Source organism: Camarhynchus parvulus, chromosome 1 (genome assembly GCF_901933205.1).
Source record: "Camarhynchus parvulus chromosome 1, STF_HiC, whole genome shotgun sequence".
NCBI lineage: Eukaryota > Metazoa > Chordata > Aves > Passeriformes > Thraupidae > Camarhynchus > Camarhynchus parvulus.
In genome coordinates this window covers 830037-855328 of record NC_044571.1, presented here as the reverse complement: position 1 = coordinate 855328, position 25292 = coordinate 830037, and the positions used below count along the sequence as shown (strand labels likewise).

At 50.0% G+C, this 25292-nt stretch overlaps 1 protein-coding gene across 3 annotated transcripts in view; it reads left to right on the top strand.

The window, feature by feature from the left end:
* The window catches only part of ITSN1 (intersectin 1), a 109762-nt gene that overhangs the window by 24567 nt on the left and 59903 nt on the right, over nucleotides 1-25292 (top strand). For 2 of the 3 annotated variants that reach the window (XM_030969082.1, XM_030969255.1), the window contains exons 2-13: nucleotides 1907-1966; nucleotides 3081-3173; nucleotides 3808-3871; nucleotides 10162-10322; nucleotides 12717-12893; nucleotides 13435-13528; nucleotides 15589-15689; nucleotides 16775-16838; nucleotides 18875-19012; nucleotides 20357-20472; nucleotides 22029-22291; nucleotides 24781-24930. In XM_030969082.1, coding sequence (XP_030824942.1) covers nucleotides 1939-1966; nucleotides 3081-3173; nucleotides 3808-3871; nucleotides 10162-10322; nucleotides 12717-12893; nucleotides 13435-13528; nucleotides 15589-15689; nucleotides 16775-16838; nucleotides 18875-19012; nucleotides 20357-20472; nucleotides 22029-22291; nucleotides 24781-24930 — 1449 coding nt within the window. In that variant the 5' untranslated portion in view covers nucleotides 1907-1938. The remainder of the gene's footprint in view (nucleotides 1-1906; nucleotides 1967-3080; nucleotides 3174-3807; nucleotides 3872-10161; nucleotides 10323-12716; nucleotides 12894-13434; nucleotides 13529-15588; nucleotides 15690-16774; nucleotides 16839-18874; nucleotides 19013-20356; nucleotides 20473-22028; nucleotides 22292-24780; nucleotides 24931-25292) is intronic. The other variant, XM_030969167.1, reaches the window with a different exon arrangement.

Sequence of the window (25292 nt, the reverse complement as noted above, 5' to 3'; positions counted from 1 at the left end):
TGAAGGGCTGAGCCTGTAAATGCTCTGCTGCTTCCCCTTGTGCTGCAAAGGAACAGATAATATGGAAACTGCCTGGGCTCTGAGAGGGGGCCTTCAGGGACTTCTGCTTTTGAGTTTCCTGCTTTTTATTTTTCTTTTTTCTTTTTTTTTTTTTTTTTTTTTTTTTTTTTTTTGCCTTTTTCCCCATTTGGTTTTGATTTAGTTTTCTTTTTGCTTGTTTGGGTGTTTTTTTACTTCTTCCTCCTTGTTTTTTTCCTCCTTTTTTCCCTCCTCCTTTTTTCCCTCCTCCTTTTTTCCCTCCTCCTTTTTTCCCTCCTCCTTTTTTCCCTCCTCCTTTTTTCCCTCCTCCTTTTTTTCCTCCTCCTTTTTTTCTCCTCCTTTTTTCTCCTCCTTTTTTTCTCCCCCTTCTTTTCCTCCTCCTTTTTTCCTCTTTTTTTTTTCCCCTCAAGGTTTCCTTGCACTCATAAAACCCAGCAGCATCCCTGAGTTTTTTCCCAGAGCAGAGAACAGTAAGCAAACAGGCAAAGATAAAAGTGCTGATCTTTCAGCACTTCAGGAATGCTTCTGGGAGAGCCCCAGAGCTCGGGGAGCTGCTCTGAACCCTTGGATCTCTGCACCTGGAATTTGAGACTTTTGGGATAACCCTTGGGAGCAGCATCAGCTGCCTGCCCTGGCCTGGGACACAAGGCTGTGGGGTCACAGTGCTCGGCCAAATGAGGAGGAAAAAGAGTCAGGATTGTGTCCCTCATTCCCCAGATTCCAACTGCAGGGGAGCCTGGCTGGCAAAAGTGCCCGGGGTTTGTGCAGGGACATCTGGGGAGGGACACACAGGAGGTTCCCAAGTTGGGAGCCAGAGGAGAATGTGGGAAGTGTGAAAGGGGGATGGGGAGGGGAGCAAACAGGAATTCAGACAAAAGGAAATTGTTGGTGCAAGTGAATGCCTTTTCTTAGGGATATTGATAAATTTCTGCTGCTGTTCAGGCAGCCTAAATGATTCTCCTGATTCTGTTCCCCTCTGCCTTTCTGCTGTTGCCTGGAAGACACGAGTGGAATCTCCCAGGACAAGAGGCCGTGGCTCATTGTTGTGCTGGCCATTGTCCCCTGGCTCAGGCAGCTCATGTCAGCCTTTGTGTGCAGCAAGAAAAATGGTTTTCCTTCTCTGTGTGCAGATGAAATTTGGAGCCTGTGTGGTGCCTTTGTTGGCAGAGCCAGTGGTGCTGTCCTGGAGCTCCCCTGCCCTCCCTCTGCACCTTGGGCCCTTGCTGCTCCTCAGGGCTGGGGACACAGCAGGACATGCAGTTAATCTCCATGTACCATGAATTTAATTTAGGGCAGGGTATTTGCTGCCAGGATTAAAACCAGATCACTGATGTTGGGTTGCAGCAGTTGGAAATGGAGCTGATTTCCCTCCTGAGCAGGAGCAGGGGCTGTGACACTCAGGAAAGTCATGGAGCCTGCAGCAGCATCCCTGGGATGGGACTGAGCTCTGCCCTCACTCCAGCTCTGGCTATTTATAAATAAATAAATAAACTTATTTTATATATATATAATATTATTTATTTATATATATATATATATAGTATTATTTATATATATATATATAATATTATATATATATATATATATATATATACTTATTTATAACTGCAGGCTGCTTTTGAGGCCATCCTTAAAGCAGAATGAAATGTAGCTGTTTCCTGGTAGGGAGGTGCCCTCATAGATGCACAGGGAAGTGCAAAAATGAGACACCGAGTTTTGTAAGTCCCAGTTGGTGTGGGAAGTATTGATACAATCCTGCTTCCTCACTGCCTTTTTTTTTCTTCTGTAGTCATTAATCATACAGAAAAATATGGAAAATGGAAGATACTGTCAAATATCTAATTTTAATTTTTTTTTCCTTTTCCAGGCATCTATTAAGAAGCTAAAAGTGACAGAACCATGGCTCAGTTTCCAACACCTTTTGGGGGTAAGTGGTTTCTGGTGTGTTCTGAGCTGCTCCTGTGTGCAAAAACTTGGCATAAACACGTTCCTTTCCAAGGGTTCTCTCTAGGGAAGTGTTTGTGCATCTCTCTGAGCTGAGAGTTTTGTGGTGGCTTTGCAGGCACCTCCCTTTGCAGCCCAGAGCCCTGGGTGCTGCATCCATCCCTTCCAGCCCCAGCCTCTGTCCCTGCAGGCCCAGCCAGGCCTCTCTGGTCACTGGGCACCCCCTCTTTCTGCTCCACCTGCACTGGAGAAGTGCAGATGCTTTTTCCTTTCAGGCCTCCTGGACTTGATAGTTGCTGAAAGGCCCAGCAGATGCCTTTGGGTATCACTGCCAGTTTTTCCCTTGTCCCATCACCCACATTTAGGTTAGAACAAAAGCAACACATTTTTGATCTCTTCATTTACAACAGGGGAAGTTGCAGCATCTGGAAATGCAGTGAAAGATCCAGGATGGGCCCTGGCAGTGCAGCAGGGACAGGATTTTTTGCTATTTTTTGCTCTTCACATGAAATCACAGAATCCCAGGCTGGGCTGGGCTGGGATGCTCATCAGTGGACACCTCCCACTGTGCCAGGCTGCTCCCAGCCCCAGTGTCCAGCCTGGCCTTGGGCACTGCCAGGGATGCAGGGGCAGCCCCAGCTGCTCTGGGCACCCTGTGCCAGGGCCTGCCCACCCTGCCAGGAACCATCCCTGCTGTGAAACTCAGCCAGTTCCCCCTCTTTGGTCTGACCCCATCCCTGTCACTCAGCTCTGATGAGCAGTCCCTCTTCCTTGCATTCCCTTCAGATCTGGGAATCCATCTGGGAGTTGGGTTTTGCAGCTGATCTGCAGGAGGGTTACAAAGAGAAATCTCAGTGCTGAGATTTGCCATTTTCCCTGCCCTGTGGGCAGGTCAGATGGGGTACTGGGGGAAGAGGTGCCTTTGCAGGCAAAGGAACTGGAATTTCAGCTGTGAGTGCTCTGGGGGCAAATAACCTCCCACCCCTGGCTTGTTTGAGGAGGCCCAGACTGCTGTGAGGTAATCACACCCAGGGAGAAAAGAGGCTGTTTTTTAGGGAATGTTCCTCAATGTCATTTCTCCATTTCTTTTGGACCAGGCAACCTGGATATCTGGGCTATTACTGTGGAGGAGAGAGCAAAACATGATCAACAGTTCCATAGTCTGAAACCAACTGCTGGATTTATCACTGGTAAACACACAGCTTCCACTTCTCATTTTGTTCAGTTAAATCTTAACTAGGGAGCCCAAATGTGTACAGAGCTGCCTGGGAGACATATGGGCATAATCATTAGAAAATTTGAACACGTATTTCTTATTTTATATCTCATTGTTCAAATATTTTGCCACATCAGCCCCAACTTTTCTGTTATTTTCTGGTATTTTCTATTCCCCATTCTGCTGTGGAAGGCAGTGATGGGTTTTTTGTGCCTGAGGGTCAGCTCACCACACTAATATTATGATAAATAAAAGGTCTGATTAAATAAAGGTGTGTCATTTTAACTGAAATCAGGTTTAGAAATCCAATTTGTGCAGCACTGACATCAGCATGGTTGACCTCTTGGAAAGATCCAAATGCAGAAACAGCGGGAAGCAAAGCTCCAAATCAAGGAATTGCACTGATCCTAATAAATCTTCAACAAACTTTGGTCTCAAAGGCAATAGGAGGCCTCCTCTTCATTACTCTGTTTTGTTACATTGAATTTTCTTAGTGCTCATCAGTCATGGCATGGGCTGGGCTTCTCTTGCAGCTGTTCTTTCCTCCTGATGCCCCATTCCCTCTGCCAGCTGTTTGGAACTGAAGCCATGTCCTGTTTGTTTTACAGGTGATCAAGCCAGGAACTTTTTTTTCCAATCTGGGTTACCTCAGCCAGTGCTAGCACAGATATGGTGAGTGTGGGGTGGGCACACTGGGGCAGGGCTGGGGCTGGGGCTGGGCTCTCCTGGGCTTCCCCAGGCTCAGAACTGGGGCCAGTCCTGCTCAGGGGGGATCTGCATCCAGGGCTCCCTTGGGCTGGGGTCACCCCTGAGATGGGGTCAGTGGGGTGAGGGTCACCCCTGGGCTGGGGTCACCCCTGGGCTGGGGTCACCCCTGGGCTGGGGTCACCCCTGGGCTGGGTCAGTGGGGTGAGGGTCACCAGGGACAGGTGCTGGCTCCTGCCCTGGGGCCACCACAACCCTATGGAGCTCCCCAGTCTTGGGGCACAGGGGCTGAGAAAGGCTCTAGGGGTGCTGGTGGCAGCAGCTGGACACAAGCCCAGGTGTCCCCAGGTGTCCCCAGGTGAGCAGGAGGCTGAGGCCCTGGGCTGTCCCAGCAAATGGCATTTTGGGAGTTGGCAGTTTGAAACTCATTTCAAGTTGCTAAATGCTTTCAGCTCTGTTAAAACTGGACTAATACAATTGCTAAGCACAGTAATTAGTGATAAATCTGCTAATGGGAGAGCCTAGGCAAGACCTGGAGTGTTTGTTACAAAAATGAAGATTGGCATGGACTGTTTCCATTGGAGTTGGAGTCCAAGCTTGAAATTGGAAATTTTTGTAGCTCCTCAGTGAGTTCAGCCAGACCCAAATCTGTGCCCATTCCACAGCACAGACATTCCCACAGTGCCAGATTTTCCTGCAGGAATGAAGGGGTTTCTGCTTTGACCCTGCCAGACCTGGACCCAGGTGTGTGTGCAGGGACAGCACCCAGGGAATGGCTGCCAGTGGCAGAGGGCAGGGCTGGATGGGATCTTGGCAATGAGGAATTGTTCCCTGGCAGGGTGGGCAGGCCCTGGCACAGGGTGCCCAGAGCAGCTGGGGCTGCCCCTGGATCCCTGGCAGTGCCCAAGGCCAGGCTGGACACTGGGGACACTGGGAGGTGTCCCTGCCATGGCAGGGGTGGGATGAAATGAACTTTGAGGTCCCTTCAACCCATCCCATTCCATGAGTCCATGATTATTCATGGTTTGCATTAATAATATTACTACCAACACAGATATTGGTGTGAGACAGAGAGAATTAAAAGTGGTTTTCATTGTGCATTGGGTAAGAGGGATGGAGAACTTTGGGGGAATCTGTTCCCTTTTCCTCTGTGAGCTGTTTGAGAAGGAGTTTATTGCCATTACAAAAACTTTCTGGTGCAGTGAAGGACTGTTAAAGGCAGAATTTTGCTCTGACAGGAGAAAGAGGAGAATTATTTAATTGCTTGGGAAATCTGCATGCCCAGACCTACATGGCTTTTAAAAAAAGAGCTTATTTTCTTTTCTGGTTATCTTCATCTTACAAATATCAAAGCTGGATTGGTTGTCTTATTTGCTGAAGCCTTAGTGAGTGTTCAAATGTCCCTTTGGAACTTGTCTTGCCTCTGAATTAAACAAGGAAATAAGTTTTGTCTTGAACAAGACATCCTTTCTCCAAAAATCTTCCATAGGCCTTTGCTTTAAATAGGTGTTAACAAATCCAAACAGTTGTAAATAGTCTGACTAAGGATCTCCTCCTCTCTGAATTATTCAGTTTTCCAGGCTCTTGAGAGGAAGGGAATCATTCCACTCCCTCTGGAGTTGTCATAGAGACAAGACCTGCACATTTTTGTTAATGAAGCTGAACTAAAACTTATTCAAGCTGCCTTTCTAAATCATAAAGCAGCTCATGGACATTCCTTCCTCTCTGTCTCTCTTATTTTTTCAGTCATCTCTGAATTAAATGAAGTCAATATTTAAGTAAAAATATTTATACAGACCCTTGAGTACTTTGGAGGGGGAGTTCTGGAGTAATGAGCCTGAAATCTCGGAGAGATGGGGGCTGCTGCTCTTCCACCAGGGTTTGCTCCTGGAATAGCTGGGTTAGGGTTAGGAGGTCAGGGCTTTTGGAGGTGGCATTTGATGGGAGAGAAGGGGAGGTATGGCAGTCCTCAAGGAAGGAAAGTAATTCTGAGTTAAAACAACTTGTAAAACTCTGGAATTAATTTTCTGATCTGAGAAATCCCGGGATGGTTTGGGTTGGGAAGGACCTCAAAGCTCATCCCATCCCACCCCTGCCATGGCAGGGACACCTCCCACTGTCCCAGGCTGCTCCCAGCCCCAGGGTCCACCCTGGCCTGGGACACTGCCAGGGATCCAGGGGAGTCCCTGAGGAAGTGTCTGTCTGTCTGGCTGTGCTGTTCTGGAGATGTTTTCCTGTTCTGGGTCATTCTGCTGATCTTGGCTCCAGCAGACTGTGACAGTGGGAGGAGAAGCCTGGCCTGAGTTTGCTGAAGGATCCCTCCCAGCTGGGGGACACAGGGAATGAATCTGCTCAGTGCCTCACTTCTGGGCCCATGAAAGCTTCCCCAGAATTCACAGTCCTTCAAAACAGCAGGTTTTGTTAAAATTGAGAATTCCTGTGTCCCTTGTACTCCTCACGCAAGGAAAGAAGTCTCAGTGAGCAAAGGAGTGAGATATTATGGTCTGCCATGGCAGCTTCTGTGCTGCTGTGCCCTTCACCAGCTCCAGACTCCTCCAGGCTGGGGATCAATTAAGAAGCCTCTAATTGGGCTTTGAGCTGGGCCTGCAGTGGCTTGGGAGATAACTGTGCTTAAGCAGAATAATCTGCCTTTCTTGAGAGCCCTGAGGAATGGCCCTCACAGAGCATCTCCTGTGTGGCCTGGCCCCTGCAATGACAGGAGAGCTGAAATAATCACTGCCAGCTGCTCTCCCTGCTTTTGGGGTTACTGATTTTGTCAGCACAGAGTCACTGGCTGCCTTCCCTGTTCCTGACAGCTGCTTCCCTTCTCACTTTCCTGAATCTGTGTCCAGGGCTGGCACAGTGGGGTCATTCTGGTAATTCCTGCACAGGCATCCATGGTGTGGCTGGGGGCAGAGACCTGAGTGCTGCTCACTGCTGCTGGCTGAGCCTGTGCCACACCTGGGACTGTGCAACCCAGGGGGAATTGCTAAATTTCCTGCTAAATGAGCCCAGATTTGGGAACTGCTCTGTGATCCCTGCTTTAGACAGGGCTGCTTTCATGGATAGGTGGTTTGTGTGCTAATTACAGCAAGTTTGTGTGTGCTAATTAGCATGTGCTAATTTCCCATGTTTGGTGGGAACACTGCCTGTGTTCAGTTTCTGCACCTCATACATGCAAAAGTAATCAAGCTGGCTTTTCATTCTGCAGAACAGATGAGAGAAAGGAGGAGGAAAAGATCCATGGGGATGGATTTGTCAGCACTGAGCCCTGGGGTGGTGCTGAGCCCACTGCAGCTCTTGCATTAGATACAAGCACAGGCCTGGCCTACAGAAGATAATAAATGTTTAGTCAGTGTTTAATCCATTTACCCTGCACTGGTTCCAGCCAGGCCACAAATGAAACAAATGCAAGGGCACCGCATTGTCCCAATTCCATTAGGAGCAGAAATTGGTGGAATTAGGTGGTGTTTGCTGGCTCCCTGCATTTCACAGTAAAATCCAGCAGCCTGACACCAACTTCTGCAACTAGAAATGGAAATGTGTCCTATTTTAGCAGGAAGAGTTTGTCAGACAAAAGCTGCTTTTTCTTTGCACTCTGTAAGACTGGAGAAATTCTGGGGGCTGCAGAGAGCTCTCTGCACTGATGTTTGTGCTGGTAATTTCAATAATGAAGCTGTTGGTGTAGAGTAAAGGAGTTCACAGAAGGTCAGATGTTGAATGAAAAGCTACAGCTGCTGATGTGAATTGGAGTTCAATGAGAGCAGTGACACTGGTGCACATCAGAGTTTCTGAATGCTGGGGAATTAATGTTTCCCATGTAGGGTGCAAAGATTTGCTGTGTCCCAGCAGGAGATGGTGACTGGAGAGCCAAGGTTGCTACAGGATGATCTTTACTCTTCCTGCATTTTCCTGGCAGGGATAGAACCCACTGAGGGTCTAATAGAATTAATAGAAAAGTTTTTGTCTTGTAAATCAAAGTGTTTGCAAGCGTAGAAGCCACTGGTAAGACTATTATGGGACAGGCTGGGAGAGCTGGGGGTGCTCACCTGGAGAGGAGAAGCTCCAGGGAGAGCTCAGAGCCCCTGGCAGGGCCTGAAGGGCTCCAGGAGAGCTGCAGAGGGACTGGGGACAAGGCCTGCAGGGACAGCACCCAGGGAATGGCTGCCAGTGCCAGAGGGCAGGGCTGGAAGGGATCTTGGCAATGAGGAATTGTTCCCTGGCAGGGTGGGCAGGCCCTGGCACAGGGTGCCCAGAGCAGCTGGGGCTGCCCCTGCATCCCTGGCAGTGCCCAAGGCCAGGCTGGACACTGGGGACAGTGGGAGGTGTCCCTGCCATGGCAGGGGTGGGATGAAATGAGCTCTAAGGTCCCTCCCAGCCCAGCCCAGTCTGGGATTCTGGGATTCATCATTGTCCAGGCACAGGTGCAGCACATGCTTTTGAAGGATATCAGTATCTGTGTCTCAGTGTCCTCTCCAGACTTGCTTTAAATGCTTCTCCCAGGTTTTGATTCTGTTATTGAGCCCCATGATATCAGAACTGGTGGATTAAGGCAGCTGCACCACTGGAAATCCTTTCCTAGGAGCTCAGGAGAGGTTTGGAGTGTCTGTGATGCTGCTGGGGATCTAAACCTGTGCCAGTCCCTGCTGGGATCTGCCTCTCCATGGGGGTTTTCAAGTTTTGGGGTTTTTTTTGGAGTGGGAGGATTTCCATTTTGCCACTACCTTTACCTGGCTGTCTCCTTGTGTATCAATTATAAATAGCTGTCAGTTCACTGGGGTGCTTTTGGGATAACTTTCACCTAGCTGCACAAAAACTCTCTTTGAGAGGAATTTGATCAGAAATGAAACTCTGGTTCAGCCACACTGCCCAGGGCCACACCCATGACATAGAAGTAAATGCATGGACTTCAAAATCTGTATTTTTCCAGTGCTGAAATCTGTACTTAATTCTTCAAACAAATGCAAAGAAATAGGCATGGTGTTAAAAAGTAACTGTACAGCTATTTCTGTTACTGATGTGCATTTACTCGGGGGTTTTTGGTGTGCAGTGGCAGGAACTGACACTCTCCTTCCTGCTTCTCTCCCCCCAAGCTCCCAGCCCTGTTCCCTGCTGAGCTGGGTTTTCTTAACTAGCAAGGCAAGGAACAAAAAGCAGACTGTTTAAGTCAGACTCCTTTCCCTGAAAGCCTATTCAAGGCCTAGGCTCAATGTTTCATCTTGAGTGCTATTGTTTAATTGAAAACACATTTGCACACTCCCAGATGGAGCAGTGCTGAGGGGAGTCACAGATTTAAAGAATGTTTTATTTTAATTAGAGCTAAAGTACAGATTTGCAGACTCAGTGATTTGCTTCTCTGTGGTGCTGTTTTAGGACCCTGTGCTTTCATTGGGATGATTCTGCAAAGTTTTTGTGCAGCTGAATTTGTTCTGGATGCTTCCTTGTAATTCCTCCAAGAGTTGAAAAGCAACTTCAAAAATATTTATTAATCACCCAAGGAAAGAAATCAAGGAACTCTTAAGTTTAAATACTGTCTTAGTTTCAGCCTGGCATAGTTTTGGGTGAAAATTAGTGAGAATCTCAGAATTCCTGGTGCTGGCACAGCCCTGCCAGCCCATGGAGTGCCAGCTGTGCCCCATGGGCACCTTGTCCCCAGCCCAGAGCACTCAGTGCCACCTCCAGGGCACACCTGCAGGGATGGGCACTGCAAAGCTCCCTGGGCAGCCCCTGCCAAGGCCTGAGCTCCCTTTCCATGGGCAAATTGCTGCTGCTGGTCCCAGCTGAGCCTGCCCTGGCCCAGCCTGAGGCCGTTCCCTCTGCTCCTGTCCCTGTGCCCTGGGAGCAGAGCCCGACCCCCCCGGCTGTGCCCTCCTGGCAGGGACTTGTGCAGAGCCACAAGGGCCCCTGAGCCTCCTTTGCTCCAGCCTCAGCCCCTTCCCAGCTCCTCAGGGATTCTCCAGCCCCTTCCCAGCTCCCTCAGGGATTCTCCAGCCCCTTCCCAGCTCCCTCAGGGATTCTCCAGCCCCTTCCCAGCTCCTCAGGGATTCTCCAGCCCCTTCCCAGCTCCCTCAGGGATTCTCCAGCCCCTTCCCAGCTCCCTCAGGAATTCTCCAGCCCCTTCCCAGCTCCCTCAGCCCCTCCTGGGCTCCAACCCCTTCATCAGCCTCGAACATCCCCACTCACGTGAGGCTGCTCCTGGGGCAGGGCCTGAAGTTCCTGACTGCAGGCTGTAACTGTGCAAACACTGTGTTTTGCAGGGCTCTAGCTGACATGAACAACGATGGGAGGATGGATCCCTTGGAGTTTTCCATAGCTATGAAACTCATCAAGCTGAAGCTCCAGGGGTACCAGCTCCCGGCCGCGCTGCCGCCCGTCATGAAGCAGCCGCCCCTCGCCCTGCCCGGTGCCCCAGGATTTGGTAAGATCCCTGTTCTCCTCCATTTTCCTCACTGTTACCTGGGACTGCAGCAATTCCATTGGCCTTTTGCAGTTTCTCCAAGAAAATTTTAGGGAAAAGTGCTTCTAAAAGCACATGGACTCAAACCCAGATGTTGCACATGCACTGAGAGGAATTGCACTGGGTTTTTACCTGAGCTGAGCTCCTGTTTGCTTCAGGTTTGCACTGCTCCAAACAAAACATGGCTCAGGTAGCAGGGCTAGTGCATTCCAAAGGGCTGGAGTTGTGGTTTAACCTGTTGGCATTACTGGATCTCCAGCTTTGGATCTCTGCTCTATTGTTCTTGAGTTTTTACAATCTGCTTTGATGAGCAGTGCTGCTCTGGTAGGAGCTGAACAGCTGCTGGGGTGAAGTATTGCCAAAGTCACCATCATTTCTAGGAAGAGTAGGGAAGATGGGATGGGGAAAGGAAAATAACCAAATAAAGCCAAACCTCTGACACCTTGGTCCTGTTTTGAGAGGTTCTTTCCCCTTCTGCTTTAATCTTTGCTGTGGCTCAGGGTTATTGGTGCCTGGGAATCATGGAATGGTTTGGAATGGAAGGGACCTTACACCCCACCCAGGACCACCCCTGCCATGGCAGGGACACCTCCCAGTGTCCCCAGTGTCCAGCCTGGCCTTGGGCACTGCCAGGGATGCAGGGGCAGCCCCAGCTGCTCTGGGCACCCTGTGCCAGGCCCTGCCCACCCTGCCAGGGAACAATTCCTCATTCCCAATGTCCCATCTAAATGTCCTGAGGAAAGGGGGCAGTATCTGATAAACTGCTTGCAGCAGTGTGGTTTAATCCACTGTAACCCCCACAAGTTTTACAGCCAGAAATAAAATTCTTTGGAAGAAGACAGCGAAACTGGGCAGAGCCAATGCAGGGTTAAGTGAGAAAAGGCAGAATGAAATGAGCCCCCACAAAGCCCAGCCTTGGGGAAATGGTGATTCCCTGTTCTCATTCCCTGTAGATTGATGTGAGCTGCTTGCACACCCCTCGTTCCTCCCCTGGCAACACTGACCCTCCTTAACCCCCCTGTTCCCTGCAGCTGTGCTTGCCTTCAGCCTCTCACTCCTGGGCTCTCCATCAGCTTTGCCCCGGCTCACCCCAGCCCAGGGATCCCAGCAACCCTGCTGGGACAGCCTGGGAGCTGCTCCTCCTCCCTGGGGCTGCTCCTCCTCCCTGGGGCTGCTCCTCCTCCCCGGGGGCTGCTCCTCCTCCCTGGGGCTGCTCCTCCTCCCCGGGGGCTGCTCCTCCTCCCTGGGGCTGCTCCTCCTCCCTGGGGCTGCTGCTCCTCCCCTGGGGCTGCTCCTCCTCCCTGGGGCTGCTGCTCCTCCCTGGAGCTGCTCCTCCTCCCTGGGGCTGCTCCTCCTCCCCGGGGGCTGCTGCTCCTCCCTGGGGCTGCTCCTCCTCCCTGGGGCTGCTCCTCCTCCCCGGGGGCTGCTCCTCCTCCCTGGGGCCTCCTGGGCTGCTCCTCCCCTGGGAGCTGCTCCTCCCCGGGGGCTGCTCCTCCCCTGGGGCGCTCCTCCTCCCTGGGAGCTGCTCCTCCTCCCCTGGCTGCTGCTCCTCCTCCCCGGGGGCTCCTCCTCCCTGGGGCTGCTCCTCCTCCCTGGGGCTGCTCCTCCTCCCCGGGGGCTGCTCCTCCGGGGCTGCTCCTCCTCCCTGGGGCTGCTGCTCCTCCCTGGGGGCTGCTCCTCCTCCCTGGGGCTGCTCCTCCTCCCTGGGGCTGCTGCTCCCTGGGGGCTGCTCCTCCCCTGGGGCTGCTCCTCCTCCCTGGGGCTGCTCCTCCTCCCCTGGGGCTGCTGCTCCTCCTCCCTGCAGCTGCTCCTCCTCCCTGGGGCTGCTCCTCCTCCCTGCAGCTGCTCCTCCTCCCTGGGGCTGCTCCTCCTCCCTGGGGCTGCTCCTCCTCCCTGGGGCTGCTCCTCCTCCCCGGGGCTGCTGCTCCTCCTCCCTGCAGCTGCTCCTCCTCCCTGGGGGCTGCTGCTCCTTCCTGGGGCTGCTCCTCCTCCCTGCTGCAGCTGCTCCTCCTCCCTGGGGGCTGCTGCTCCTTCCTGGGGCTGCTCCTCCTCCCTGGGGCTGCTCCTCCTCCCCGGGGGCTGCTCCCCCTCCCTGCAGCTGCTCGTCCCTGGGGGCTGCTCCTCTCTCCGGTCAAGGCGCCCAGTTCATTCCCTTTATAGCCGATGCTGCTGGACAGCTGGGGGCAGTGCTGCCCCGCTCTGGGGCTGTCCCCGCGTCCCGTTCCTGTCCCTGCAGTGCCACCCCGCACCGGGAGGGCTGTCCCGGGGTTGGGAGGTGCCGCTGGAGGTGTCGGTGACCCCGCGGGCGCCGTCTCGGTGTGCGTCAGAACCAACGTGTGCTTTTCTCGCCCGTAGGTCTCGGGGGCATTGCCAACATGCCATCCCTCAGCAGTGTGGCCCCGGTGCCCATGGCATCCATCCCAGTCGTGGGGATGTCCCCCCCGCTGGTGTCCTCTGTCCCTGCCGCCGTCCCTCCCCTGGCTAACGGAGCTCCTGCTGTCATCCAGCCCCTGCCTGCTTTCGCTCACCCCGGTACGCCGCTCTCACTCTCTTCTCCTGCTCCTAACAGCTCCCCTGCATTTCCTGGGACACGTGGGATTGCCCACTCCAGTGATGCCTTTGGGGAAGGACTGTGCTTTGCTTTAACCCACTTGGCACACTTGGAGAAGAGCTAAAAGGAGGAATGTGGACATGGCCTCCCGCAGGAGTCCCTCGTGGTGAGAAAATAAAGCAGCACTTGGAGAAATGAGCTTGCCAGGAAGCTGTTGCCTGGAAATTGGGCCTCTTCTGTCTCTTTGTACTGCTGTTTGTTAGGGTGACTTTAATACTGAACTACATGTACCAAAATATAATTTGGTATCAACAGGGTTTCCATAAAGCTGTGGAAGTAAAAAGATAAGAGGGAAGTGCCCTTGTGTTTCCCCCTGTCCTGCTGGACTCCCTGATTTTTATATTGTTTAAAAGTTCCCATCAGACCCACAGTGCTTGTACTGGATGTAGGGGTGACAGAATGTCATGGGAACTGCCTGGGTCACTGTGAACAGCAATAAATCCCTGTTTTCTCTCTTCGCAGCCACTTTGCCAAAGAGTTCTTCCTTCAGCCGCTCGGGGCCGGGAGCTCAGCTCAATGCGAAGCTGCAAAAGGCACAATCCTTCGACGTGGCCAGGTGGGGCTGGGCCGGGGAGGTTGGGTCCCCAGGGCTGGGAAAACTCCTTCCCTTTCCCAAAGTGCTCATCTGAAATAATAGTTCTAGCAGAAATCAGTTCTGCAGAGGTTCCACTTCCGCATTCCGTGGGGTGCTGTAGCTTTATTCACCTTTTAATGCTCCAGGAGCAGGGAATCATGGAAATGAAGTAATTAACTGTTAACAGTGATGACATTACCTTCACTTGATTTTTAGAACAGCATTTGCTTCTATAAACAAAACCTGCATCGTGCACAGACATTTCTGGTACTGGGAAAACAAGACAAGTAATGCATTATTTAAAATTAGCAACTGCAGGGTAATTGCTGAAAGCAAAATATTTCATAGGTCTCATATTTTAAATGCACTCCACATCAGTGTTTCTTCTATATTCTTCAAGTTCTGTGTGAAAAATCACTTTAAGGGCTTATAGATTATTCAGAGGCCTAGAAAAACGTGTGGTTGGGCAAAAAGGGTTTTACTGTGGTTTAAAAATGGATCTAACAAAATAAAACTTCCTGAGAGGAGTTAAGAGAGGGATTTCTCAAAGTCCTTATAAATCATCTCTCTCATGGATCTGTGGCACATGTTTTTTGCAAGAGGAAAATGGATGGGACACAATTAAATGGTTTTATTTTCATTTCCTTCTGCAGGCTTGTTTATTGCCCTGCTATTAGATAGGTGACACTACTCAGTATTGATTTGGAGTATTGACTCCAAATAATCAAAAGTCTCTCAAAACAATTAATTTTCTCTCTGAAACCAAAACTGGCCAGGACCAGAATAGGGATGCTCTGGTATAATTTATATGTAACACAGAAATTAAAATCTGTGGAACTCCCAAATCCAGCAAAACTGAGGAGGAATTCCTATGGGTAAAATTTAAATGTTTGGCCTTTTTTGTGATTTTCATTATTGAAGGGGCAGCTTATTTTTGCTTTGCTCCCACGAAGGGGTATTATAAAGCTCAAGAGTTTGGAAATCAAAAATAGAAATAGAGATACTGGGCCTCTCCTTTGTGTCTTGTCATGTGAGAATGGTTTGTAAGGTCAGAAAAAGGACAAAGTTTGAATGTGCCTAGAGGCAGAAAAACTCTGCTCCTTGTTTTTCAGAATTAGGATTTTTCAGCCATCAAGCCTGGGAAATCAGAGCTGCAAATCAGCTCAGCCTGTTATGGGAATGGATTAGAACTGGGAATATTACATTCCTCCCTTGTTCCATTAGGAGAAACTTTACATTCAAGTGTGGCTTTTTCACACCTTTTTTTCTACATTTCCAATATATTTTACATTTGTTTTCCTTCAGCAGCTCTATTTGGCTAAGAGAAACAGTTAAAGACAGAGTAAAATGTTATTCTGCATTTCCTGTTACATGTTTAGGTAAAATCTTGTAGCTCCTCTGAACAATTTAGATTCCTTCATTTTCTGCCAGTGAAAAAAAAGGAAAACACTTAAAAATAAAAAAAAAATTTCCGAGAGACTGAATTGTGATAAATGTTTGCAGGCAAGAGGTCAAATCTGTGGTGGTTTCAGGAGTAGCAGGGAATAGTAGATCATGGAATAATGGAATGGTTTGGACTGGAAGGGACCTCAAAGCTCATCCAGTGCCACCCCTGCCATGGCAGGGACACCTCCCACTGTCCCAGGCTGCTCCAGCCCCAGTGTCCAGCCTGGCCTTGGGCACTGCCAGGGATCCAGAGACACCTCAGAACCTCCCCACCCTCCCAGCAAAACTGGGGGCAAGAACATTTTCAGGCACAAAACTTGATCTCAGTGCAGCCCTTCAGCCTCTTGTGAGGGGTGAGGCCCTGGCACAGGGTGCCCAGAGCAGCTGGGGCTGCCCCTGGATCCCTGGCAGTGCCCAAGGCCAGGCTGGACACTGGGGACAGTGGGAGGTGTCCCTGCCATGGCAGGGCTGGCACTGGGTGGGCTCTGAGGTCCCTCCAGCCCAAACCGTGCTGTGATTTATGACTCTGTGATTGTTCCATGACCTTCCTGAGATGAACTCTCCAATTGTCCCTGTTCTCCCTGCCCTCCTTGCAGCTCTCCTGCCGTGGCAGAGTGGGCTGTGCCTCAGTCCTCACGCCTCAAGTACCGGCAGCTCTTCAACAGCCACGACAAAACCATGAGTGGACACCTGACAGGTACTGGCACAGCTTCTCTTGTCTCCTTGTTTCAAGCTCTAAGAGCCAATTTCATGCCTCTGAGGGTGTTGTTCACATAGTAAGAGGCTCATCAGTGTTTTTCTGTTTGAATCTCCACGTGCTTAAAGCTCTTGTTTAGAAGCAAATACTCATCACAGCTGGGATCCTTTTAGCACCATCTTTCCTTTATTTTCTGCAAAGCTGACCTTGGGAAATGTTTCTGGAAAAGGGCACAGTGGGTTCTGTGAAAACTTGTGCAGCCATTTCCAGTGCTTGGTTCACCCATGTGGTGATCACATATCCTCTGAACAGAGAGAGACACAGTTCTCTGCCAGGATTTTCCCTTTCTGGGAAGCTATGAGGAGCTGTGAGAAAGTTCAGAGAAGAGAATAGAAAACAATTCTTATCTCCATTTGCTGCACCTGTTGTTGTGCACATGTAGAATGTGTTATGGAGATTGTTTACCACAAGGTAGGTTCTTAACTAGACACTGGATAGTGTTTAGATAGATTGACCAATTAGGTTAAAGCTGTATCTAACAGCCTGTAAGAGTTAAAAGTTTCTTAATAGCACAGTATAGTATAGTATAGTATAGCTTGATTAAACAATTGGTCAGCCTTCTGCAATCATAGAATCAATGCCAATTATTTCCTGTTCAGGGGACCATTACCATGATACACCCACTGCTGAGAGCAGTGACCAGCTCCAGGGAGAGACTAGAACTGGTCCCCTGGCTTGATTTTGCCAGTTCTGGTGCATGCCTTTGTGGTTTAGAGCTTTCTTGGGTTTTCATCTGAGGGATTTGGTTGCCCAGAGCAGCTGGGGCTGCCCCTGGATCCCTGGCAGTGCCCAAGGCCAGGTTGGACCCCAGGGCTTGGAGCAGCCTGGGACAGTGGGAGGTGTCCCTGCCATGGCAGGGCTGGCACTGGGTGGGCTTTGAGGTCTCTCCCAACCCAGCCCAGTCTGGGATTCTGTGGTTGTTGTGCAGAAGTGAAGTGAAGTGTTATTTCTTGGTTATTGGGGGAGTCAAGTTCCTGCTGCTCACATCTCTTGCTTATTTTGTTAATATTTGTTTCCCTTCCTAGGTCCCCAAGCAAGAACAATTCTCATGCAGTCAAGTTTACCCCAGGCTCAGCTGGCTACAATATGGTAAAAGAAATGTTTCCATTTCCATCAAAACACAAACTCTTCTGAAACCTCTGCTCTGGAGCCCGTGGGGTTTTCTCCGTTTTCAGTCTCACTGATAAATCACATGTTGCTCTTTGTCCTGTGTAACTTTATAAACAAAACCTGCACTTCCATGCCTTTACTAGAGTATTCCACAGGAGCAGCAGGAGCATCTTTTGTGTTCCAAAACATCTTTTGTGTGATGATTTGGAAGTTGTGGTTCAATGCTGGGTTTTTAGGCAGAGCAGATGTTCAGCATCCTGTGCCTCCCACATCCCCTGACAGAGCACCAGGAGAATTTACCTTTGCACAGGTGGCAGGACAGGAAGCTTAACCCAAGCCACACTTTCTGTGGGGTTTCTCTGCCTTTTCCATGGGTATGGGAGGGCTGATTTCCCAGGGACCTGTACAGTAATGGATTTTAAAAGCATTTGTCTCAGCTTCCCTTTTGCCTTCCAACTTGTTGTTTGCTGAACTTTATTATGTTTTTACTGCCCCATGGGAAGTTGTTCCTAATTAACTCCTGTCCTTTAGGAGTGTTTGCTGAGGAGCATTGGAGCTGGCCCAGGGCTCAGTGTGAGGATGGCAGTGGTGCAGCCACTCTGACAAGGCCATTCAGCTGCACTTGTTCTCTTTGCAAAGCACTGGCAGTTGTGTTATAAATTAAAAATCACTCTTTCCTTCTGTGTTTCCTAACAAAGGGATAAAAACAACCCAGCCCAGTCCCCCAGCAGATGATTAACCAAGAAATGCTCTGCTTTTGCCAGCCTTGGAGAGGTTGTGTGGGCAGGCAGCTGCCACCAGCTCACTGCAGGAGCTGCAAGCAGGGCTCACTCAGCTGGGGACAGTGACAGCTGCCAGTGCACTGAGATAGGGAGGGGATATTCCAGCTCTTGTTGGTCCTTTCCTGGGCCCTGCTCTGGGCTGAGGTTTGCCAGCCTGTGCTGGGGCTGCACTGCCTGGCTCAGACACTCCAAGGGAGGAGGTGATGCTCCGCCTCTGGGCTGTCCTGGGAGCTCTGACCCAGCTGATCCCTCATTTCTGTGCGTGCTGCATTCCCAGTCTCCTGGCTTGTTCCTGTGCTCCAGCCTGAGGAGTTCAGTGCCACGGGTGTGGATGGAGTGAGGCTGGGATTGTCTCCCAAATTTAAATTCCATCAGCAAAGTTCTGTGCCTTGGGACTGCAGATGGATTTATCACTTACTTCCCTTGGATCGTCACAGTATCATGGCAGATTTCCCTGCATGATTAGAGTCCAGCATGCTGGAGAAACAAACCCTGAGCTGAAGAGACCCCCAGGTATCCCTCAGTGCCACCCCTGCCCATCCCTGGCAACTCTGGCAGCCTCAGGGCTGTGCCCATTCCCTGGGGCAGTGCCAGCACCCTCTGGGGAAGAACCTTTCCTAAAATCCAACTTAACTCTGCCCTTGCCCACTCCAGCTGCTCCCTGGGTGCTGTCCCTAGCTGTTAATTTTGTCCAACACCACTGTAACAGGAGTTAAAGCATTTTGTGTCTCTCTTGGAGCTCTGCTTTGGGGCCATCCAGAGACATGAGTCTGTAATTTTTAATATGTGCATAATGCCAGGGTAGGTCAGTGCTTGTCAGGACTAGAACATCAATGGCTTTGATTTCACTGCCAGTGGGTGCTGGAATGTGAGATAGGAGCCTCCAGGGAGGAAGGAGACCAAACCTAACAGTTCTGCCAAACACCTGAGCTGGTGCTTTTGGGTGTTCACGAGGTGTTCAAGAGAACTCCACTGGTTCAAGGTCCTTCTCTGGCACCACTCAGAGCAAGTGAAGGAGAAGCTGTGGCTGTAAGGCTGACAGCCATGAGAAATGGGGGAAATAGGGAAGCATTTGGGGTTTGCTTTTCATTTATTTTGAAAAAGCAGAGTAATGTGGAAAACATAGTCGAAAAATTAAATCAATTTGGAACTGTTCTATGTTGAAGCAATGCCTTTGAACAATGTTTTTTAATATTTAATAATTTCCTTGCTTTGTCCCTTCCCTTTAACAAGGAATCTCTCTGACATTGATCAAGATGGGAAGCTGACAGCTGAGGAGTTTATCCTGGCTATGCACCTCATTGATGTAGCCATGTCTGGTCAGCCACTGCCTCCTGCCCTACCCCCAGAGTACATCCCACCTTCATTCAGGTAACTGCCCATCCCCTGGGAGCTCAGGTACCTTCATTCAGGTAACTGCCCATCCCCTGGGAGCTCAGGTACCTTCATTCAGGTAACTGCCCATCCCCTGGGAGCTCAGGTACCTTCATTCAGGTAACTGCCCATCCCCTGGGAGCTCAGGTACCTTCATTCAGGTAACTGCCCATACCTTGGCAGTTCAGGTACCTTCATTCAGGTAACTGCTCATCCCTTGGGAGCTCAGGTACCTCCATTCAGGTAACTGCCCATCCCCTGGGAGCTCAGGTACCTTCATTCAGGTACCTCCATTCAGGTAACTGCCCATCCCCTGGCAGCTCAGGTACCTTCATTCAGGTACCTTCATTCAGGTAACTGCCCATACCTTGGCAGTTCAGGTACCTTCATTCAGGTAACTGCCCATCCCCTGGGAGCTCAGGTACCTTCATTCAGGTAACTGCCCATACCTTGGCAGTTCAGGTGCCTTCATTCAGGTAACTGCCCATCCCCTGGGAGCTCAGGTACCTCCATTCAAGTACCTTCATTCAGGTAACTGCCCATCCCTTGGGAGTCCCACTCCTGAGTTCTGTGTGTCATTTGGGATGGTTCTGGGAGTGCCAAGTACAGGAGCTGAGCAGTGACCCCTCACCTTTTTCCCTGTGAGGCTTTGGGTGGGTGTTTATGCTGGCACACCTTCCAGGCCTGCTCAGTCTGGCCATAGAAATCTAGATTTAAGTTCAGTACAGCAATCAGAATGTATTGGAATTCCAGGATGGATTTGCACTGCACCACATTCAGACCTCCTTGGGTACAGCTGGGTTTGGGAACACTGGGGTCACTCATGACTTCTCCTGCTCCATTTCACTTCTTTGGGGAGAAAAAGATGGGAAGAAAGTAACAGCAATGAAAATAAGTGTTTTTATACTGGGTTCTTCACATGTCCTCCTAAAGATTCCCATTTTTTGTGTATTCCACCTGGGATCTTACTTTTAGCTTGGCTATAGCAAGCTCTTCCTCTGTCTCTGCTGTTTTTGCTGTAGTTTAAGTCAGCATTTCCCCAACCCCAGACTGGCTGGGGAAAAATCTCCCCTCAAGTGAGAGATCTTGGGGACAGGGTTGAACCCATCTGGAAGCAGAATTTGGGACTGGGGTTCTCAGCTCACCAGAACTGCTGTGATCCTGGAAAATCCTGCTCTCCTGAGGCAGTGCCTGAGTGAGACCCTCTGGGCAGCACTGAGTGAACACTGAGTACCATGAAACATTACATTACTGCATTTAATTTGATCTCATCATTAAATCTGAAATAATTTGGGTAGCCTGGCTTCTGTTAAGCACCCCCAATTCCTGTTTCCTTGGCAGAAGAGTCCGCTCTGGCAGTGGCATTTCTGCTGCCAGCTCAGTGTCTGTAGACCAAAGGTTACCAGAAGAACCAGCACTGGAGGAAGAACAGCAGCAGCTGGAAAAGAAATTGCCAGGTGAGCAAGGGAAAGCAGGGATATTTAGTGTGCTCTTCCCAGAAGGGTTTTCCCCTTAGGTCACAGCCTGGGAGTAAACATGGGCTGACTGAGAAATGTCTTTCCAGAGCAGTTTGGGACAGGTCAGAGGCACAACCAAGACATTGCTGGGTCCAGCTCATTCCTGTGCCTGGTGCTTGGGGTTGGTGGCACTGGAGATGGGAAGAGCCTTCAGGCTTCTCATCTCCTGCACTCCCCACCCAGCCCTTGGCAGCCCTGGCACAGGATTGCAAGGAGAAATTCCTGCTGCCTTCATCCTCTGGCTTAGGTGGAGCAAAGCTTGGCTGAGGTGCTCTGTGGAAGATCCCAGTATTCCCACAGAGAGCTGTTTCCTTGGAGTCTGTGTAACACTGTGGGGCTCAATACAGATTGCAGCAGGTCCAGGAAAAGAACTAAAGGAAGAGGGAATTGGCAGCTGGAAAGGGGCACAGACTGGAAAAGACAAGAACTGAGCTGGTTCAGCAGCTGTTGGGCTGATGTGTCCAGCTGTGCACACTGGGAAGGCAATGTGGGCTCTCCCTGGCCTTGCATCCCAAAAATGTCCATGCTGACCACACAAGGGACAGAAACCTGCACTTTGGGTTGTGGGAATGGCACAGAGGGTGTGAAAAGGAACAGAAGGTGAAGGGAAAGAACCATTTGGATGGAGGTGCTGAGGAGTGAGGAGGAGGAGGAAGGACAGTCCCTGGGACTGCAGAGGGGCGTCAGGGAAGCTGTGCTGGAAGTGAGGCTGTTCTTTAGGACAGTAGGTGGTGAGGATGTGGATCTGCAGGAATCCAGACTTCCTGGCCTCAGCTGCTCAAGAATCTAAACCATTTCTTTTCCTGACACTAATGGGTAATCTAATGAGAATTGCAACTTTAAGTTCTGGTCATTTGCATAATGGCCTTTTGATGATGTCAGCAGCTGAATTCTTTGCACTAATGGAAGTGTTGGCTCTGGGACTGCTTCTGTTACCCCATGTACAGAGGAATTCCAGATCCATGTCCTCATGGAGGATCAGCTGGAGAATGGTTTGTCTAAATTATCCCCACTTACTGAGCTTTGTGGAGAAAGCTGGAGGCCTGAGGAATGGGAATTCCCTCCTTGGTTTGCTGAGGGGGTGATTTGAGGGGATCAGCAATGTCAGTCTTTCAGTTCTATTTCTCCAAGGTACCTAGAGGCCATTCTGCAAGGCCATTCTCTGAAACTTTATTCTAGCTCAATTTCTCTCTCAGCAATGACTGTCCTGTTCCATGGCATTTCTAAGTCAGCATTTCTTGTCTCAAAGTTTGCACACAGATGCACACTGGGTGAGCCTTCTGCCAGGCCCTGAGAGCTCTCTGCAAATCCATTTCCCACACTAAGGCCCACGCTGGCCTGTGGAGCTGTTATCCCTAGTGGGGAGCTGCAGGGCTATCCCTGCTGGAAGGTGGATTCCCTTTGCTGGGGATCCCTTTGGATCTCTGTGGTGTATTTGTTCCTAAATCAATGGCAGAGTTTAACAGTCCTTTTTCCCCACATTTCCATGCACAAAGTGACATTTGAGGACAAGAAGCGGGAGAACTTTGAGCGGGGTAACCTGGAGCTGGAGAAGCGGCGGCAGGCCCTGCTGGAGCAGCAGCGCAAGGAGCAGGAGAGGCTGGCCCAGCTGGAGAGGGCCGAGCAGGAGAGGAAGGAGCGCGAGCGGCAGGAGCAGGAGCGCAAGCGGCAGCTGGAGCTGGAGAAGCAGCTGGAGAAACAGCGCGAGCTGGAGAGGCAGCGCGAGGAGGAGAGGAGGAAGGAGATCGAGAGGAGAGAGGTGAGCCAGGGGAGCACAGCGGGGGCTGGGCCCTCTGCAGTCTTGGCTTCTTATTCAGCCAAGGTCGGGATGAAATGTGAGACAGTTTCTTGTTGGGACTTCGCGGGTTTTGTGTTGCTGGAATGGCTCCTGAGGTATTAAAGAGTCTTTTTTCCCAGCCCCACAACCAAGGAAGAAGTTGAGATTCCTGGGCTCTGCTTTTCAAGGTTGTTTATTTTCTCTTATCCATTACGTTCTTTCTCTGACCTGCTGAGATCTGTCCAGCAGGTTGGGTTGAGGCACACTGACCACCTTGGGACAGTGCTAGTTTTTTATTCTAAAAACTACCTGTACTTTATTTACAATAATTTTCCAATACCTATCACCTATGTTAGACAGTCTGTCTCTGCTCTAAACCAATCCAGAAGTGCCACCATCACAGCAGAAGATGGAGGCCAAGAAGGAGAAGAAGGAGGACAGGACATGCCCAGATTCCTCCATCTTGCCTCTTGAACCCCCATTCTAAATCCCCAAAATTCTACTTTTTCACCCTGTGATAAATTCACCATCATTCTATTCAAACTCTTGTGGCTTGTAACTCCTCACACAAAGCTGGTCATTTTTTCCATGGGCTAAAATTGAAGGCACAGGTGTCTTTGACTCCATGCCAAGGTCTCTGAGCCCCTTGCCAGAGTCTTGAGCCATCCAGGGCAACCAGAGGAATGTCCTTGGTTCCAACAGGGACTCAGATATTTATCAGTTCTTATCTCTGTCACCAACCCTGAGTTCTGCAGCTCTTCACTCCAACAAACTAAAAATGGAGCCCTGTCTCTCTCTCTACAAGGCCTTTTAAGGCCTGTAAAAAATAATAATAATAAACTGTCCAATTAAGAAATGACACCTAAATTATTTTTACTTCTAACCCAATACCCAACTACCCGTGCCTGCAATGGGGACTTTTTTATCCAGTTGTACAAAACCACCCAAACCCATGGAGAAAAAGGTGAAGAAGAAGGAGCAGCCTCCACCCTAAAACCTCCATCTTGCTTTCTCTCTATTCCTGTATTCTAAACCCTTAAACTCTGAGTTTCCCCCCCTGTGATATCACACACTTCTATTCAAACTCCACACCCACAATCCCAGTCCTGCCATTCCATTCTGGAAGCTTCTCCAGGCCCTCAGGTCAGTGCAGTGTTCTCTGGGGGTCAGTGCCTGGCAGCACAGAAAGTCTGGAATTCTCAGTTACCAGGGTTCCAACAGTGCCCCAGCTTGGGAGCATCCAGGTGAGTGCTGGGCACTCAGTGTGTTCCTGCCAGGATGGGGAGGAAACTTTTAAAGCAGGAACTAAAATTTTTGGGATGTTAAAGGCAAGGAAGGGGCAGCTTTTGCTTCATTTTTCCTGTGTAATGAATGGATGAGACATTGACATCTAGGACAACCTGACCTCTCATTTCTTTAAAGATAATATTTATTATTACTGTTATATTATTCTATTTGATATTAAGAGGGGCGTGAATGATCCAGCACTCATGATTTTCCAGGGCTGAGTTCATTTCATAGAGTCTCAGAATGGTTTGAGTTGGAGGGAACCTTAAAGTTCCTTCAGTTCCAACCCTCTGCCATGGGCAGGGATAACATCCAGCAGACCAAGTAGCACCATCCAACCTGGCCTTTAATTTGTTAAAGGAGACTGACCCTGGTTAACTCAAAAATGTCCCCTTTTCTCCCATGGCCAAACTGTGATAGGTTCAGCACGGAAACACTTGGCTGTTCTTTGCAAAGCTGCAGCGGGTCTCATGCTGGAGGTTGGAAAGAGATTTGAATCTGTCCTGGAGAGTTCTCCTGGTATTAAACAACTGTTAAATCAGCAAACTGGATCTTGGAAAACAGAGAGGTTTTCTGTTCAGTCACCTCTGTGATACCTCAAGTTTGAGCTTTTATATTTTTCACATTCTGTGCTGCTTTAGTGTTTGGGTCTGAGCTTCACATTATGGGATGGTGAGCTCTGTGCACAGAGCAGGGAGACAAAACAATTCCTGCTCCAGCTGGGCACCAAGGACAAATGACCCAAATCTCAGCCCAGGAGCACAAACACCGTGGGCTGGAGAGAGAAAAACAAGCAGGGTGGGACTGCCTGGGCTAAAGCTGGAATGGGACAATGAACTGCAAGGTGCAAATGGAGCAGAACTGATCCCAGGGACAGACCCCGTGCCCGGCCGTGCATTTTGGGGCCATTTTGGTTCATCTTGGGTGCAGCCCTGGCTGGGCTCTGGTGCTGCCCAAGGTGCATCCATGGAGGAGATCCTTTTCATAAATCCTTACTTTATTCTTGAGCTCTGTTTGGTCTTTGGTCTAGGTCAGCCTTCCCAAGGCATCTCCTGCTGTGCCTGGAAGCAGCCCTGAGCAATTTGTGTGTGCAGAGCCCAGAGCAGCCCCATTTGTACCAACATTCCAACTGAATTTCAGCATAGGAACACCCCAAATTCCAGCTGTTGGGTTTGCCCCTGCAGGCTGCCAAACGGGAGCTGGAGAGGCAGAGGCAGCTGGAGTGGGAGCGCAACCGGCGGCAGGAGCTGCTGAACCAGAGGAACAAGGAGCAGGAGGACATCGTGGTGCTCAAGGCCAAGAAGAAAACCTTGGAATTCGAGCTGGAAGCTCTGGTGAGTGGTAGAGCAGCAGCTCAAGCACACAAGTGTCACCACATTTCACAGAGAAAAGCAAGGCACAGTTCTCCCCAAGAATATTTCTGGGTTTCACATTCTCTGAATCTCAGAGAAAGGAAAAACAATTCTTATCTTATTTGCTGTGCCTGTGTTTGTGCAAAAGTAAAATGCAATATGAAAATTATTTACCCAAAATAATAATATTTTGTTTCCTTGACCTATCAGGGCCAAGTGTGTATCAGGGCTGTCAGCTGACAGTCACAAAATGCTGTGCAGTTGAGTGCTTGGCAGATTCAGTTTAGATGTAATGTAACATAGTGTAATATAATATAAAATAATATAGTATGATAAAGTAACTA